Source organism: Salvelinus alpinus, chromosome 26 (assembly GCF_045679555.1).
Source record: "Salvelinus alpinus chromosome 26, SLU_Salpinus.1, whole genome shotgun sequence".
Taxonomy (NCBI): Eukaryota; Metazoa; Chordata; class Actinopteri; order Salmoniformes; family Salmonidae; genus Salvelinus; species Salvelinus alpinus.
Genome location: NC_092111.1, coordinates 42,151,001 through 42,166,155, shown reverse-complemented (window position 1 = coordinate 42,166,155; position 15,155 = coordinate 42,151,001). Strand labels below are relative to the sequence as shown.

Below are 15,155 nucleotides of genomic sequence, written 5' to 3'. Positions count from 1 at the left end.
TTGGCTAACCTTAAGCTGGCTGGCAAACCTTAAGCTAGCTGGCTAACGTTACGTTAGTTGGCTAACCTTAAGCTAGCTGGCTAACCTTAAGCTAGCTGGCTAACCTTAAGCTAGCTGGCTAACCTTAAGCTAGTTAGCGAACGTTAAGTTAGTTGGCTAACCAGTTAAAACAATGACCACATCATATAGCTGACAACGTCTTAAATTGATCTAATTTGTATTAATTATTACAGGAAAATAAACTCACAGCAAGATCATTATTTACAAGTTAATGGCAAGTTAATTACAGAAGATAGCTTACGGTTGTGAGACTGTCTCTGGTAAACACACACTATATCAAATAAAATCTATGTTTATTTGTCACACGCACAGGATGAGCAAAAAGAAGAAACCTGCACACTGCTCTCGCTAGTATCAATGCTCTTTAATAAGCTTCACAGAAGGTCTAAACGCTACAGTGAAATGGTACCTTTAGCTAGCTAGCTAAACAATGAACCAGAATCACAACTCATAATGTAACTAGCCTGCATGAATCTGCAGGTAGCTAACCAACTAGATTCAAAGTTAGCTAGCTAATACACGTTATTCTCCAAGCAATGAATATAGGAGGTGATTACTATGAATTACGCAATCACTCTATGTGTCAGTCGCCCTCATGGTACACTGTGGTAAGATGGTCGATACGTAAAGTGTATCTTATTTAGCAATATGTTGTGGGAATGTTTACCAACTAATCATCTGATCCCAAGACATTGAAGATGTGGAAAGATAGTGTAAATAACTAAAGATATCTTGTTCACCCACATGCTGCGGCAGACCACTTCATTCACTGATGTGGTGTGCAAATGTTGACCAACTAACCATCTGGTCCTTTATATATATATATATCAATCACCCGTAGGCTACGTTATGGTTGGATCACTATGTTATGGTTGGATCACCAAGCGAAGGTGGTGTCACGCAGGGTCATGCAGGGGGGGGTCAATATGTCGAAAATTCATCGGATTTCCAGGTTGCGGTTTGGGGAAAGATTAAAGACAGCTAAAGAGGAGGATGAGAAAACAGTCTGAAAGGAATGAAAGGATTAATTAAACAGAGAGAGAAGAGAGGGATGAGATTTCTATACCTTTTACCCGACTGACTTACGTTGTATCCCAAATGGCACCGTATCTCATGTACTCTATAGCGCACTACTTTAGACTAGGGCCCTTCTGGCTCGGACAAGGCACCTACTTCCCTTTGACTGGGCCCATATGGCTCTGGTGAAAGTAGTGCACTATATAGGGAATATGTTGCCATTTGGGATACAGTTTTATTCCTCTCGATCTGATTAAATAGACGTAGAATCTGTTAATACCATTGGAATTAAAACCAGCACTCTAGAATCACCTCTAGAATTACCACTAGAATTACCACTAGAATCACCACTAGAATCACCTCTAGAATTACCACTAGAATTACCACTAGAATTACCACTAGAATTACCACTAGAATCACCACTAGAATCACCTCTAGAATTACCACTAGAATTACCACTAGAATCACCACTAGAATCACCACTAGAATCACCACTAGAATCACCTCTAGAATCACCTCTAGAATCACCACTAGAATCACCTCTAGAATCACCACTAGAATCACCTCTAGAATCACCACTAGAATCACCTCTAGAATCACCTCTAGAATCACCACTAGAATCACCTCTAGAATCACCACTAGAATCACCTCTAGAATCACCACTAGAATCACCTCTAGAATCACCGCTAGAATCACCTCTAGAATCACCACCAAAATCACCACTAGAATCACCTCTAGAATCACCACTAGAATCACCTCTAGAATCACCGCTAGAATCACCTCTAGAATCACCACCAAAATCACCACTAGAATCACCTATAGAATCACCACCAGAATCACCACTAGAATCACCTCTAGAATCACCACTAGAATCACCACTAGAATCACCTCTAGAATCACCACTAGAATCACCACTAGAATCACCCCTAGAATCACCCCTAGAATCCCCTCTAGAATCACCACTAGAATCACCTCTAGAATCACCACTAGAATCACCACTAGAATCACCACTAGAATCACCATTCAGAATCACCACTAGAATCACCTCTAGAATCACCACTAGAACCACTCTAGAATCACCACTAGAATCACCACTAGAATCCCCACTAGAATCACCACTAAAATCCCCTCTAGAATCACCTCTAGAATCACCTCTAGAATCACCTCTAGAATCCCCACTAGAATCACCACTAAAATCCCCTCTAGAATCACCTCTAGAATCACCACTAAAATCCCCTCTAGAATCACCTCTAGAATCACCACTAGAATCACCTCTAGAATAACCTCTAGAATCACCTCTAGAATCACCACTAGAATCCCCACTAGAATCACCACTAAAATCCCCTCTAGAATCACCTCTAGAATCACCACTAAAATCCCCTCTAGAATCACCTCTAGAATCACCACTAGAATCACCTCTAGAATAACCTCTAGAATCACCACTAGAATCACCTCTAGAATAACCTCTAGAATCACCTCTAGAATCACCTCTAGAATCACCTCTAGAATCACCTCTAGAATAACCTCTAGAATCACCACCAGAATCACCACTAGAATCACCTCTAGAATCACCTCTAGAATCACCACTAGAATCACCACTAGAATCACCTCTAGAATCACCTCTAGAATCACCTCTAGAATCAGCACTAGAATCACCACTAGAATCCCCTCTAGAATCACCTCTAGAATCACCTCTAGAATCACCTCTAGAATTACCACTAGAATCACCACTAGAATCCCCTCTAGAATCACCTCTAGAATCACCTCTAGAATCACCACTAGAATCACCACACTAGTTTTCCAATCGGTGTAACTGTTTAGCATCTGTCTAATTTCTAAAGAGTTCGTTTAGAGTTTAGAGTCTTGTATTTTACTCCTCTCTGATAGTTCCCTAAGTCCTAGAGCTCAGCAGAATGTGGTAATGAATGGTGTGGCTGTTGAACAAGTCGAGGAGACTAAATTACTTGGCGTTACCTTAGATTGTAAACTGACATGGTCAAAATCATATAGATTCAATGGTTGTAAAGATGGGGAGAGGTCTGTCCGTAATAAAGAGATGCTCTAGAGTTTTTTTGACACTACACTCTATAAAGCAAATCCTACAGGCTCTAGTTGTGTCTTATCTTGATTATTCTCCAGTCATATGGTCAACCTTTGCAAGGAAAGACCTAGTTAAGCTGCAGCTGGCCCAGAACAGAGCGGCACGTTTTGCTCTTCATTGTAATCAGAGGGCTGATATTAATACTATGCATGCCAGTCTCTCTTTTATAAGAAACATTCATGTGTTGGAAATTCTAAATAGTTTACATAAGTCAACTTACACACACACTTACCCCTCCAGACATGCCAACAGGGGTCTTTTAACAGTCCCCAGGTCCAGAACTAATTCAAGGAATCATAAAGTAATATTCAGAGCCATGAGTGCATGGAACTCCCTTCTGTTTAATATAACAGGTTGTATGTACTGACATGTGACCTACTGGTTGTATGTACTGACATGTGACCTACTGGTTGTGTGTACTGACATGTGACCTACTGGTTGTATGTACTGACATGTGACCTACTGGTTGTGTGTACTGACATGTGACCTACTGGTTGTATATACTGACATGTGACCTACTGGTTGTGTGTACTGACATGTGACCTACTGGTTGTATATACTGACATGTGACCTACTGGTTGTATGTACTGACATGTGACCTACTGGTTGTATGTACTGACATGTGACCTACTGGTTGTATGTACTGACATGTGACCTACTGGTTGTGTGTACTGACATGTGATCTACTGGTTGTATGTACTGACATGTGACTTACTGGTTGTATGTACTGACATGTGACCTACTGGTTGTATGTACTGACATGTGACCTACTGGTTGTGTGTACTGACATGTGACCTACTGGTTGTATGTACTGACATGTGACCTACTGGTTGTATGTACTGACATGTGACCTACTGGTTGTATGTACTGCAATGTGACCTACTTGTTGTGTGTACTGACATGTGACCTACTGGTTGTGACTACTGACATGTGACCTACTGGTTGTATATACTGACATGAGACCTACTGGTTGTATGAACTGACATGTGACCTACTGGTTGTGTGTATGTACTGACATGTAACCTACTGGTTGTATGTACTGACATGTGACCTACTGGTTGTATGTACTGACATGTGACCTACTGGTTGTGTGTACTGACATGTGACCTACTGGTTGTATGTACTGACATGTGACCTACTGGTTGTATGTACTGACATGTGAGCTACTGGTTGTATGTACTGCCATGTGACCTACTGGTTGTATGTACTGACATGTGACCTACTGGTTGTATGTACTGACATGTGACCTACTGGTTGTATGTACTGACATGTGACTTACTGGTTGTATGTACTGACATGTGACCTACTGGTTGTATGTACTGACATGTGACCTACTGGTTGTATGTACTGACATGTGACCTACTGGTTGTATGTACTGACATGTGACCTACTGGTTGTATGTACTGACATGTGACCTACTGGTTGTGTGTACTGACATGTGACCTACTGGTTGTGTGTACTGACATGTGACCTACTGGTTGTGTGTACTGACATGTGACCTACTGGTGGTATCTACTGACATGTGACCTACTGGTTGTACGTACTGAACTCAAAACAAATCTCAGAAAATAGAAGGACGGAAGAAGTTGCCAAACGCCTAGTGGCTTTGTTCCGCAGAGTTTACAATGACGGTGAATATGACATGTTGAAATGTACTAACGCCGACTGTAATTACACCCTCAGTGCTTCACTAGTCCCGACTGTTGCAAATTACCCAGACTGACCTCTGAAGTAAGGAGACAGATGTGAGTAGTGGTCGTTTCATCAGCGTGAACCCAAAGCACACCCGTGGGGTGCACACACACAGAAAACACACCCAGTTATGTTAGGCTTGGTGTTGGTTTTCCTAGTGGCCGGGGGCAGAGAGCTATGAGATGACCGGTGGCTACGGGCCAAGTTCAGTTACGCCCAAGCCCCGCCCCCCTCCCCAAAACCTCTCACCCTGGCAGCCAATCCGGTCACAGCTATTCTGGAGTCCAGATATAGCACAACTATCACTGGCATTGAGAACGTTGACCAGGCAGAGAGAGAGAGAGAGAGAGAGAGAGAGAGAGAGAGAGAGAGAGAGAGAGAGAGAGAGAGAGAGAGAGAGAGAGAGAGAGAGAGAGAGAGAGAGAGAGAGAGAGAGAGAGAGAGAGAGAGAGAGAGAGAGAGAGAGAGAGAGAGAGAGAGAGAGAGAGAGAGAGAGAGAGAGAGAGAGAGAGAGAGAGAGATCACAGGTAACTTCCTTCTTTATTATTGTGGAACTTTTGTGAGTGTGATTAAACACGTATGTAAACATGTACTTACCGATACAAGCGTGTACTCGAACAGTCAGCTGGGTCCGCAAGACAACACTATGCTTCTTCCCTCTGGTCCTGGAGAGAGAGAAAGACAGAGAGAGACACAGAGAGAGAGAAAGACAGAGAGAGACACAGAGAGAGAGAAAGACAAAGAGAGACACAGAGAGAGAGAAAGACAGAGAGAGACACAGAGAGAGAGAAAGACAGAGAGAGACACAGAGAGAGAGAAAGACAAAGAGAGACACAGAGAGAGAGAAAGACAGAGAGAGACACAGAGAGAGAGAAAGACAAAGAGAGACACAGAGAGAGAGAAAGACAAAGAGAGACACAGAGAGAGAAAGACAGAGAGAGACACAGAGAGAGAGAAAGACAAAGAGAGACACAGAGAGAGAGAAAGACAGAGAGAGACACAGAGAGAGAGAAAGACAGAGAGAGACACAGAGAGAGAGAAAGACAAAGAGAGACACAGAGAGAGAGAAAGACAAAGAGAGACACAGAGAGAGAGAAAGACAGAGAGAGACACAGAGAGAGAGAAAGACAGAGAGAGACACAGAGAGAGAGAAAGACAGAGAGAGACACAGAGAGAGAGAAAGACAGAACGTGTAAAACAGTGGCTTGCAGCAGAAGACCAGGAGAAAAATCAACCCAGGGTAGAGACAGCACAACCCAGGGTAGAGACAGTACAACCCAGGGTAGAGACAGCACAACCCATGGTAGAGACAACACAACCCAGGGAAGAGACAGTACAACCCAGGGAAGAGACAGTACAACCCAGGGTAGAGACAGTACAACCCAGGGAAGAGACAGTACAACCCAGGGTAGAGACAGTACAACCCAGGGAAGAGACAGCACAACCCAGGGAAGAGACAGTACAACCCAGGGAAGAGACAGTACAACCCAGGGTAGAGACAGTACAACCCAGGGTAGAGACAGTACAACCCAGGGAAGAGACAGTACAACCCAGGGTAGAGACAGTACAACCCAGGGTAGAGACAGTACAACCCAGGGAAGAGACAGTACAACCCAGGGAAGAGACAGTACAACCCAGGGAAGAGACAGTACAACCCAGGGAAGAGACATCACAACCCAGGGAAGAGACAGTACAACCCAGGGAAGAGACAGTACAACCCAGGGAAGAGACAGCACAACCCAGGGAAGAGACAGTACAACCCAGGGAAGAGACAGTACAACCCAGGGAAGAGACAGTACAACCCAGGGTAGAGACAGTACAACCCAGGGTAGAGACAGTACAACCCAGGGTAGAGACAGTACAACCCAGGGTAGAGACAGTACAACCCAGGGAAGAGACAGTACAACCCAGGGTAGAGACAGTACAACCCAGGGAAGAGACAGTACAACCCAGGGAAGAGACAGTACAACCCAGGGAAGAGACAGTACAACCCAGGGAAGAGACAGTACAACCCAGGGTAGAGACAGTACAACCCAGGGAAGAGACAGTACAACCCAGGGAAGAGACAGTACAACCCAGGGAAGAGACAGTACAACCCAGGGTAGAGACAGTACAACCCAGGGAAGAGACAGTATAACCCAGGGTAGAGACAGTACAACCCAGGGTAGAGACAGTACAACCCAGGGAAGAGACAGTACAACCCAGGGTAGAGACAGCACAACCCAGGGAAGAGACAGTACAACCCAGGGAAGAGACAGTACAACCCAGGGTAGAGACAGTACAACCCAGGGTAGAGACAGTACAACCCAGGGTAGAGACAGTACAACCCAGGGAAGAGACAGTTCAACCCAGGGAAGAGACAGTACAACCCAGGGAAGAGACAGTACAACCCAGGGAAGAGACAGTACAACCCAGGGAAGAGACAGTACAACCCAGGGAAGAGACAGTACAACCCAGGGAAGAGACAGCACAACCCAGGGAAGAGACAGTACAACCCAGGGAAGAGACAGCACAACCCAGGTAGGAGACAGTACAACCCAGGGAAGAGACAGCGCAACCCAGGGAAGAGACAGTACAACCCAGGGAAGAGACAGCACAACCCAGGGAAGAGACAGTACAACCCAGGGAAGAGACAGTACAACCCAGGGAAGAGACAGTACAACCCAGGGAAGAGACAGCACAACCCAGGGAAGAGACAGTACAACCCAGGGAAGAGACAGTACAACCCAGGGAAGAGACAGCACAACCCAGGGAAGAGACAGTACAACCCAGGGAAGAGACAGCACAACCCAGGGAAGAGACAGTACAACCCAGGGAAGAGACAGTACAACCCAGGGAAGAGACAGTACAACCCAGGGAAGAGACAGTACAACCCAGGGAAGAGACAGTACAACCCAGGGAAGAGACAGTACAACCCAGGGAAGAGACAGTACAACCCAGGGTAGAGACAGCACAACCCAGGGAAGAGACAGTACAACCCAGGGAAGAGACAGTACAACCCAGGGAAGAGACAGTACAACCCAGGGTAGAGACAGCACAACCCAGGGAAGAGACAGTACAACCCAGGGAAGAGACAGTACAACCCAGGGAAGAGACAGTACAACCCAGGGAAGAGACAGTACAACCCAGGGAAGAGACAGTACAACCCAGGGAAGAGACAGTACAACCCAGGGAAGAGACAGTACAACCCAGGGAAGAGACAGCACAACCCAGGGAAGAGACAGTACAACCCAGGGAAGAGACAGCACAACCCAGGGAAGAGACAGTACAACCCAGGGAAGAGACAGTACAACCCAGGGAAGAGACAGTACAACCCAGGGAAGAGACAGTACAACCCAGGGAAGAGACAGTACAACCCAGGGAAGAGACAGTACAACCCAGGGTAGAGACAGTACAACCCAGGGAAGAGACAGTACAACCCAGGGTAGAGACAGTACAACCCAGGGAAGAGACAGTACAACCCAGGGTAGAGACAGTACAACCCAGGGAAGAGACAGTACAACCCAGGGTAGAGACAGTACAACCCAGGGTAGAGACAGTACAACCCAGGGAAGAGACAGTACAACCCAGGGTAGAGACAGCACAACCCAGGGAAGAGACAGTACAACCCAGGGAAGAGACAGTAACTAGATCCCCTGCATAGTAACCAATCCTATGACACTAGATCCCCTGCATAGTAACCAATCCTATGACACTAGATCCCCTGCATAGTAACCAATCCTATGACACTAGATCCCCTGCATAGTAACCAATCCTATGACACTAGATCCCCTGCATAGTAACCAATCCTATGACACTAGATCCCCTGCATAGTAACCAATCCTATGACACTAGATCCCCTGCATAGTAACCAATCCTATGACACTAGATCCCCTGCATAGTAACCAATCCTATGACACTAGATCCCCTGCATATTAACCAATCCTATGACACTAGATCCCCTGCATAGTAACCAATCCTATGACACTAGATCCCCTGCATAGTAACCAATCCTATGACACTAGATCCCCTGCATAGTAACCAATCCTATGACACTAGATCCCCTGCATAGTAACCAATCCTATGACACTAGATCCCCTGCATAGTAACCAATCCTATGACACTAGATCCCCTGCATAGTAACCAATCCTATGACACTAGATCCCCTGCACACTGTGGACAACACTGTGGACAACACTATGGACAACACACACTATGGACAGCACACACTATGGACAACACACACTGTGGACAACACACACTATGGACAACACACACTATGGACAACACACACTATGGACAACACACACTGTGGACAACACACACTGTGGACAACACTGTGGACAACACACACTATGGACAACACACACTATGGACAACACTGTGGACAACACACACTATGGACAACACACACTATGGACAACACTGTGGACAACACACACTATGGACAACACACACTATGGACAACACACACTATGGACAACACACACTATGGACAACACTGTGGACAACACACTGTGGACAACACACACTATGGACAACACTGTGGACAACACACACTACGGACAACACACTATGGACAACACACTGTGGACAACACTGTGGACAACACTGTGGACAACACTATGGACAACACACACTATGGACAACACACACTATGGACAACACTGTGGACAACACACACTACGGACAACACACTATGGACAACACACTGTGGACAACACTGTGGACAACACTGTGGACAACACACTGTGGACAACACTGTGGACAACACACACTATGGACAACACACACTATGGACAACACACACTATGGACAACACACACTATGGACAACACACACTGTGGACAACACACACTATGGACAACACTGTGGACAACACACACTGTGGCAGTGGTGTAGAGTAGTTAAGTAAAAACACTTTAAAGTACTACTTAAGTCGTTTTAGGGGGTATCTGTACTTTACTTTACTATTTATATTTTTGCCAACATTAACTTTTACTTCACTACATTCCTAAAGAAAATAATGTACTTTTTACTCCATACATTTACCCTGACACCCAAAAGTACTCGTTACATTTTGACAGGAAAATGGTCCAAATCACACACTTATCAAGAGAACAGTAACAGAAAGGTTGCTGGATCGAATCCCCGATCTGACGAGGTAAACATCTGTCGTTCTGCCCCCTGAACAGGGCAGTTAACGCACTGTTCCCCGGTAGGCCGTCATTGAAAATAATAATTTGTTCTTTAACTGATTTTCCTAGTTAAATTAAAAAAAATATGCTACTGTCTTAACAATGTTCCACAATCAGCCTTAAATTCATAATTTCCTTCCTGAAGTGAAACTTTAAGACCAGGAGAACAAATGTGAGGTAGCTACACTAATTCCCAGGCGAAACCAACAGCAAACTCCAGTCCTACAGTGTACCACATCTTCCCACTAGATCTATAGTCACCTAGGGACCTGAGAGGGCCACAGTAATGCATGCAGTGTTCAACTGTCACAGTCACACTGTTTAGTCTGTACAGGCCTGACACTATGTACAAACCACCTACCACCCACAGGAGAGGAGACAGACACCACCTACCACCCACAGGAGGAGAGGAGACAGACACCACCTACCACCCACAGGAGGAGAGGAGACAGACACCACCTACCACCCACAGGAGGAGAGGAGACAGACACCACCTACCACCCACAGGAGGAGAGGAGACAGACACCACCTACCACCCACAGGAGGAGAGGAGACAGACACCACCTACCACCCTACAGGAGGAGACAGACACCACCTTCAACTGTCACAGTCACACTGTTTAGTCTATACAGGCCTGACACTATGTACAAACCACCTACCACCCACAGGAGAGGAGACAGACACCACCTACCACCCACAGGAGGAGAGGAGACAGACACCACCTACCACCCTACAGGAGGAGACAGACACCACCTACCACCCACAGGAGGAGAGGAGACAGACACCACCTACCACCCACAGGAGGAGAGGAGACAGACACCACCTACCACCCTACAGGAGGAGACAGACACCACCTACCACCCACAGGAGGAGAGGAGACAGACACCACCTACCACCCTACAGGAGGAGACAGACACCACCTACCACCCTACAGGAAGAGACAGACACCACCTACCACCCTACAGGAGGAGAGGATACAGACACCACCTACAACCCTACAGGAGGAGACAAACACCACCCACCACCCACAGGAGGAGACAGACACCACCTACCACCCACAGGAGGAGAGGAGACAGACACCACCTACCACCCTACAGGAGGAGGAGACACCACTCACCACCCACAGGAGGATACAGACACCACCTACCACCCTACAGGAGGAGACAGACACCACTCACCACCCACAGGAGGAGACAGACACCACCTAACACCCACAGGAGGAGAGGAGACAGACACCACCTACCACCCACAGGAGGAGACAGACACCACCTACCACCCACAGGAGGAGACAGACACCACCTACCACCCACAGGAGGAGACAGACACCACCTACCACCCACAGGAGGAGACAAACACCACCTACCACCCACAGGAGGAGACAGACACCACCTACCACCCTACAAGAGGAGACAGACACCCCCTACCACCCACAGGAGACAGACACCAACTACCACCCACAGGAAGAGACAGACACCACCTACCACCCACAAGAGGAGACAGACACCACCTACCACCCTACAGGAGGAGACAGACACCACCTACCACCCACAGGAGGAGTCAGACACCACCGACCACCCTACAGGAGGAGGCAGACACCACCTACCACCCACAGGAGGAGTCAGACACCACCTACCCCCCACAGGAGGAGACAGACACCACCTACCACCCTACAGGAGGAGACAGACACCACCTACCACCCTACAGGAGGAGAGGATACAGACACCACCTACCACCCACAGGAGGAGACAGACACCACCTACCACCCACAGGAGGAGACAGACACCACCCACAACCCACAGGAGGAGACAGACACCACCCACAACCCACAGGAGGATGAGAGGAGACAAGAAAAAGGAGGAGAGAAAATGATTGCATGTTTAAATCCTCAGAATGTTTTTGCTTTTTCCAGGAACGTGACGACTCATCCAACTGCAGTCCATCTTGGACACCTCTTCATGGTCGGGGTGAGTTGTGGGGGTTGGCACACTCTTCTAACCGGTTTCTCAAGATCCCCCCTGCTTCAAAACACACACCTGACTCTATTCACCATTGGTAACATGGGGTCAACTTACATAAACATCCAAACACACACACCTGACTCCATTCACCTGTCTGTCACCTTACTCAAACGTAGTCTTCAAGCTCTCTCCACACACACACACACACACACACACACACACACACACACACACACACACACACACACACACACACACACACACACACACACACACACACACACACACACACACACACACACACACACACACACGAGTCCTTGTCTTATTGACAGCATGATTTGTCATTACAATCACAGCTCTATCAATCAACCGATTGTCATGACAACATGGTCCTTGTGTCCTGACGTTGTTAATGCTTCTGTTGCCAAGACAGCTCCATGTCATTTCTACATTTAGGGCAAGAAAACAGAGATATTTTCCACCATTAAAATGTATCTCTTCGAAGAACAGTGGAATATCATCATAGAGAAAATAAGAAGGAAATACTGAGAAAGAGAGAGAGAGAGAGAGCGAGAGAGAGAGAGAGACAGAGAGGGAGAGACAGAGAGAGAGCGAAAGAGACAGAGAGAGAGTGACAGAGACGGAGAGAGTGACAGAGACGGAGAGAGAGAGAGAGAGAGAGAGAGAGAGAGAGAGAGACAGAGACAGAGACAGAGACAGAGAGAGAGAGAGAGAGAGAGAGAGAGAGAGGACCAGAGTTTCTCTCCACTCTGCCATGGAACAAGGGAGGACAGGTCCGTTTCCAAACGGTTCATACTTTCCGTGAACTCATCCTTCCCAGAAAATGTTAAATCTATGATTCCTGTGATTCCTCCAACTTTTCAAGAAGCAGAAAATCAGAACATTAGACAGAGAGAGAGAGAGAGAACCCATCTCTCTGTCTCTATTGTGGAGAGACCTTTGTCCTCTGACCTTGTTTTCATCATCATGAGAGGAATAGGGTAACTTTTTCACCCATTGTTCACACAATGTTTGACTTTTGGCTAATCCATACATACACACAAACCCAAAAGACACTGTCGCACTCCCACTAAAAATATCAAGTTAGTAACACAGAAGGACAGGGAGAGAGAGAGAGAGAGAGAGAGAGAGAGAGAGAGAGAGAGAGAGAGAGAGAGAGAGAGAGAGAGAGAGAGAGAGAGAAGGCGAGAGAGAAGGCGAGAGAGAGAGAGAGAGAGAGGGAGAGAGAGAGAGAGAGAGAGAGAGAGAGAGAGAGAGAGAGAGAGAGAGAGAGAGAGAGAGAGAGAGAGAGAGAGAGAGAGAGAGAGAGAGAGAGAGAGAGAGAGAGAGAGAGAGAGAGAGAGATCACAGGTAACTTCCACAAGGCTGTGAATGATCTAAGAGACAAGGCAAGAAGAGCCTTGTTTGCCCATGACTGGGTGGCCACAGTGAGTGGTGTCAGGAAAATAACCTATCCCTCAACATAAACAAAACAAAGGAGCTGATCATTGACTTCAGGAGACAGCAGAGGGAACACGCCCCCATCCACATCAACAGGGCCACAGTGGAAAAGGTGAAAGCTTCAAGTTCCTCAGCGTACACCTCACTGACAAACTGAAATGGTCCACCCACACAGACAGTGTCGTGAAGAAGGCGCAACAGCACCTCTTTAACCTCAGGAGGCTGAATAAATTTGACTTGTCACCTAAAACCCTGACAAACTTTTACAGATGCACCATTGAGAGCGTCCTGTCGGGCTGTAGAGCAACGGACCAGTCCGCAACCGCAGGGCTCTCCAGGCGGTATTGCGGTCTGCCCAACACATCACCAGGGGTACACTCCCTGGCCAAAAAGATCATTAAAGACAACAACCACCCGAGCCACTGCCTGTTCACCTGGCTATCATCCAGAAGGCGAGGTCAGTACAGGTGCATCAAATCTGGGACCGAGAGACTAAAAAACAGTTTCTAAAATGGTTATAACAAACTCTGAACACATCTAACAGCAAAATGGATGCAGAGGACGTGACAAATAAACTCGAAATTGGGGGAATGTTTACTGGTTGCTCAGGAGGTAAAGGGGAATGTTTACTGGTTGCTCAGGAGGTAAAGGGGAACGTTTACTGGTTGCTCAGGAGGTAAAGGGGAATGTTTACTGGTTGCTCAGGAGGTAAAGGGGAATGTTTACTGGTTGCTCAGGAGGTAAAGGGGAATGTTTACTGGTTGCTCAGGGGGGGGAAGTCAGATGTGTGGAGTAATTTGACTAGTTGTGGAAAATACTGGAGATCAAGATACATGAGGTAAGGAGCAAGTGCTGCCAAACAGGTACAATATACGTTTTGGGACAATGTAAACAAAACTCAATAAATTCTTAGCATACCAGAGAGAGTCTGCAATAAAAAAAAAATCTAAAGCATTTACTACAATAAATACTAAAAAAACAGTTGAGTTCATTCGTGAATTTCTGAAAATGGGATATTTTAGGTCAATGTACTGTTTACGCTAATTATTCAATGGTATATTTGTTATTTTAATTTAAATAAAAAAAAATTGATTGCATTTCAAATCATGAATGATTCCTGTGACATGAACGAATAAATGATTGGTTGATACAAAAGCCCCTAGATACTAGATTCCATGCAGATACTAGATACATATATATACAGTCCCTTCGGAAGGTGTTCAGATCCCACATTTTGTTACGTAACAGCCGTATTTACATAACACCCCATAATGAGCAAAATGGGGTTCAGAATTGTATTTTAAATTTTTTAATGAAATATTCAGACCCTTTACTCAGTACTTTTTTGAAACACTTTTGCCAGCGTTTACAGTCTCGAGTTTTCTTGGGTATGACTCTACAAGCTTGGCACACCTGTATTTGGGGAGTTTCTCCCATTCTTCTCTGCAGATCCTCTCAAGCTCTGTCTGTTTGGACAGGGAGTGTCGCTGCACAGCTATTTTCAGGTCTTGGCAGAGATGTTCGATTGGGTTCAAGTCCGGGCTCTGGTTGGGCAACTCAAGGACATTCATAGACTTGTCCCGAAGCCACTCCTGCATTGTCTTGGCTGTGTGCTTAGGGTCGTTGTCCTGTTGGAAGGTGAACCTTCACCCCAGTCTGAGGTCCTGAGGGCTTTTCATCAAGAAT

At 46.3% G+C, this 15,155-nt stretch overlaps 1 protein-coding gene across 4 annotated transcripts in view; it reads right to left on the bottom strand.

Annotated features, from left to right (window-relative positions):
- The window catches only part of LOC139555332 (FH1/FH2 domain-containing protein 3-like), a 179,471-nt gene that overhangs the window by 125,867 nt on the left and 38,449 nt on the right, over positions 1-15,155 (bottom strand). For all 4 annotated transcript variants that reach the window (XR_011670983.1, XM_071369046.1, XM_071369047.1 and 1 more), the window contains exon 3: positions 5,468-5,535. Coding sequence is in view for 3 of the 4 variants with exons in the window: in XM_071369046.1 (XP_071225147.1) it covers positions 5,468-5,535 (68 nt within the window). In the remaining variant the exon portion in view is untranslated. The remainder of the gene's footprint in view (positions 1-5,467; positions 5,536-15,155) is intronic.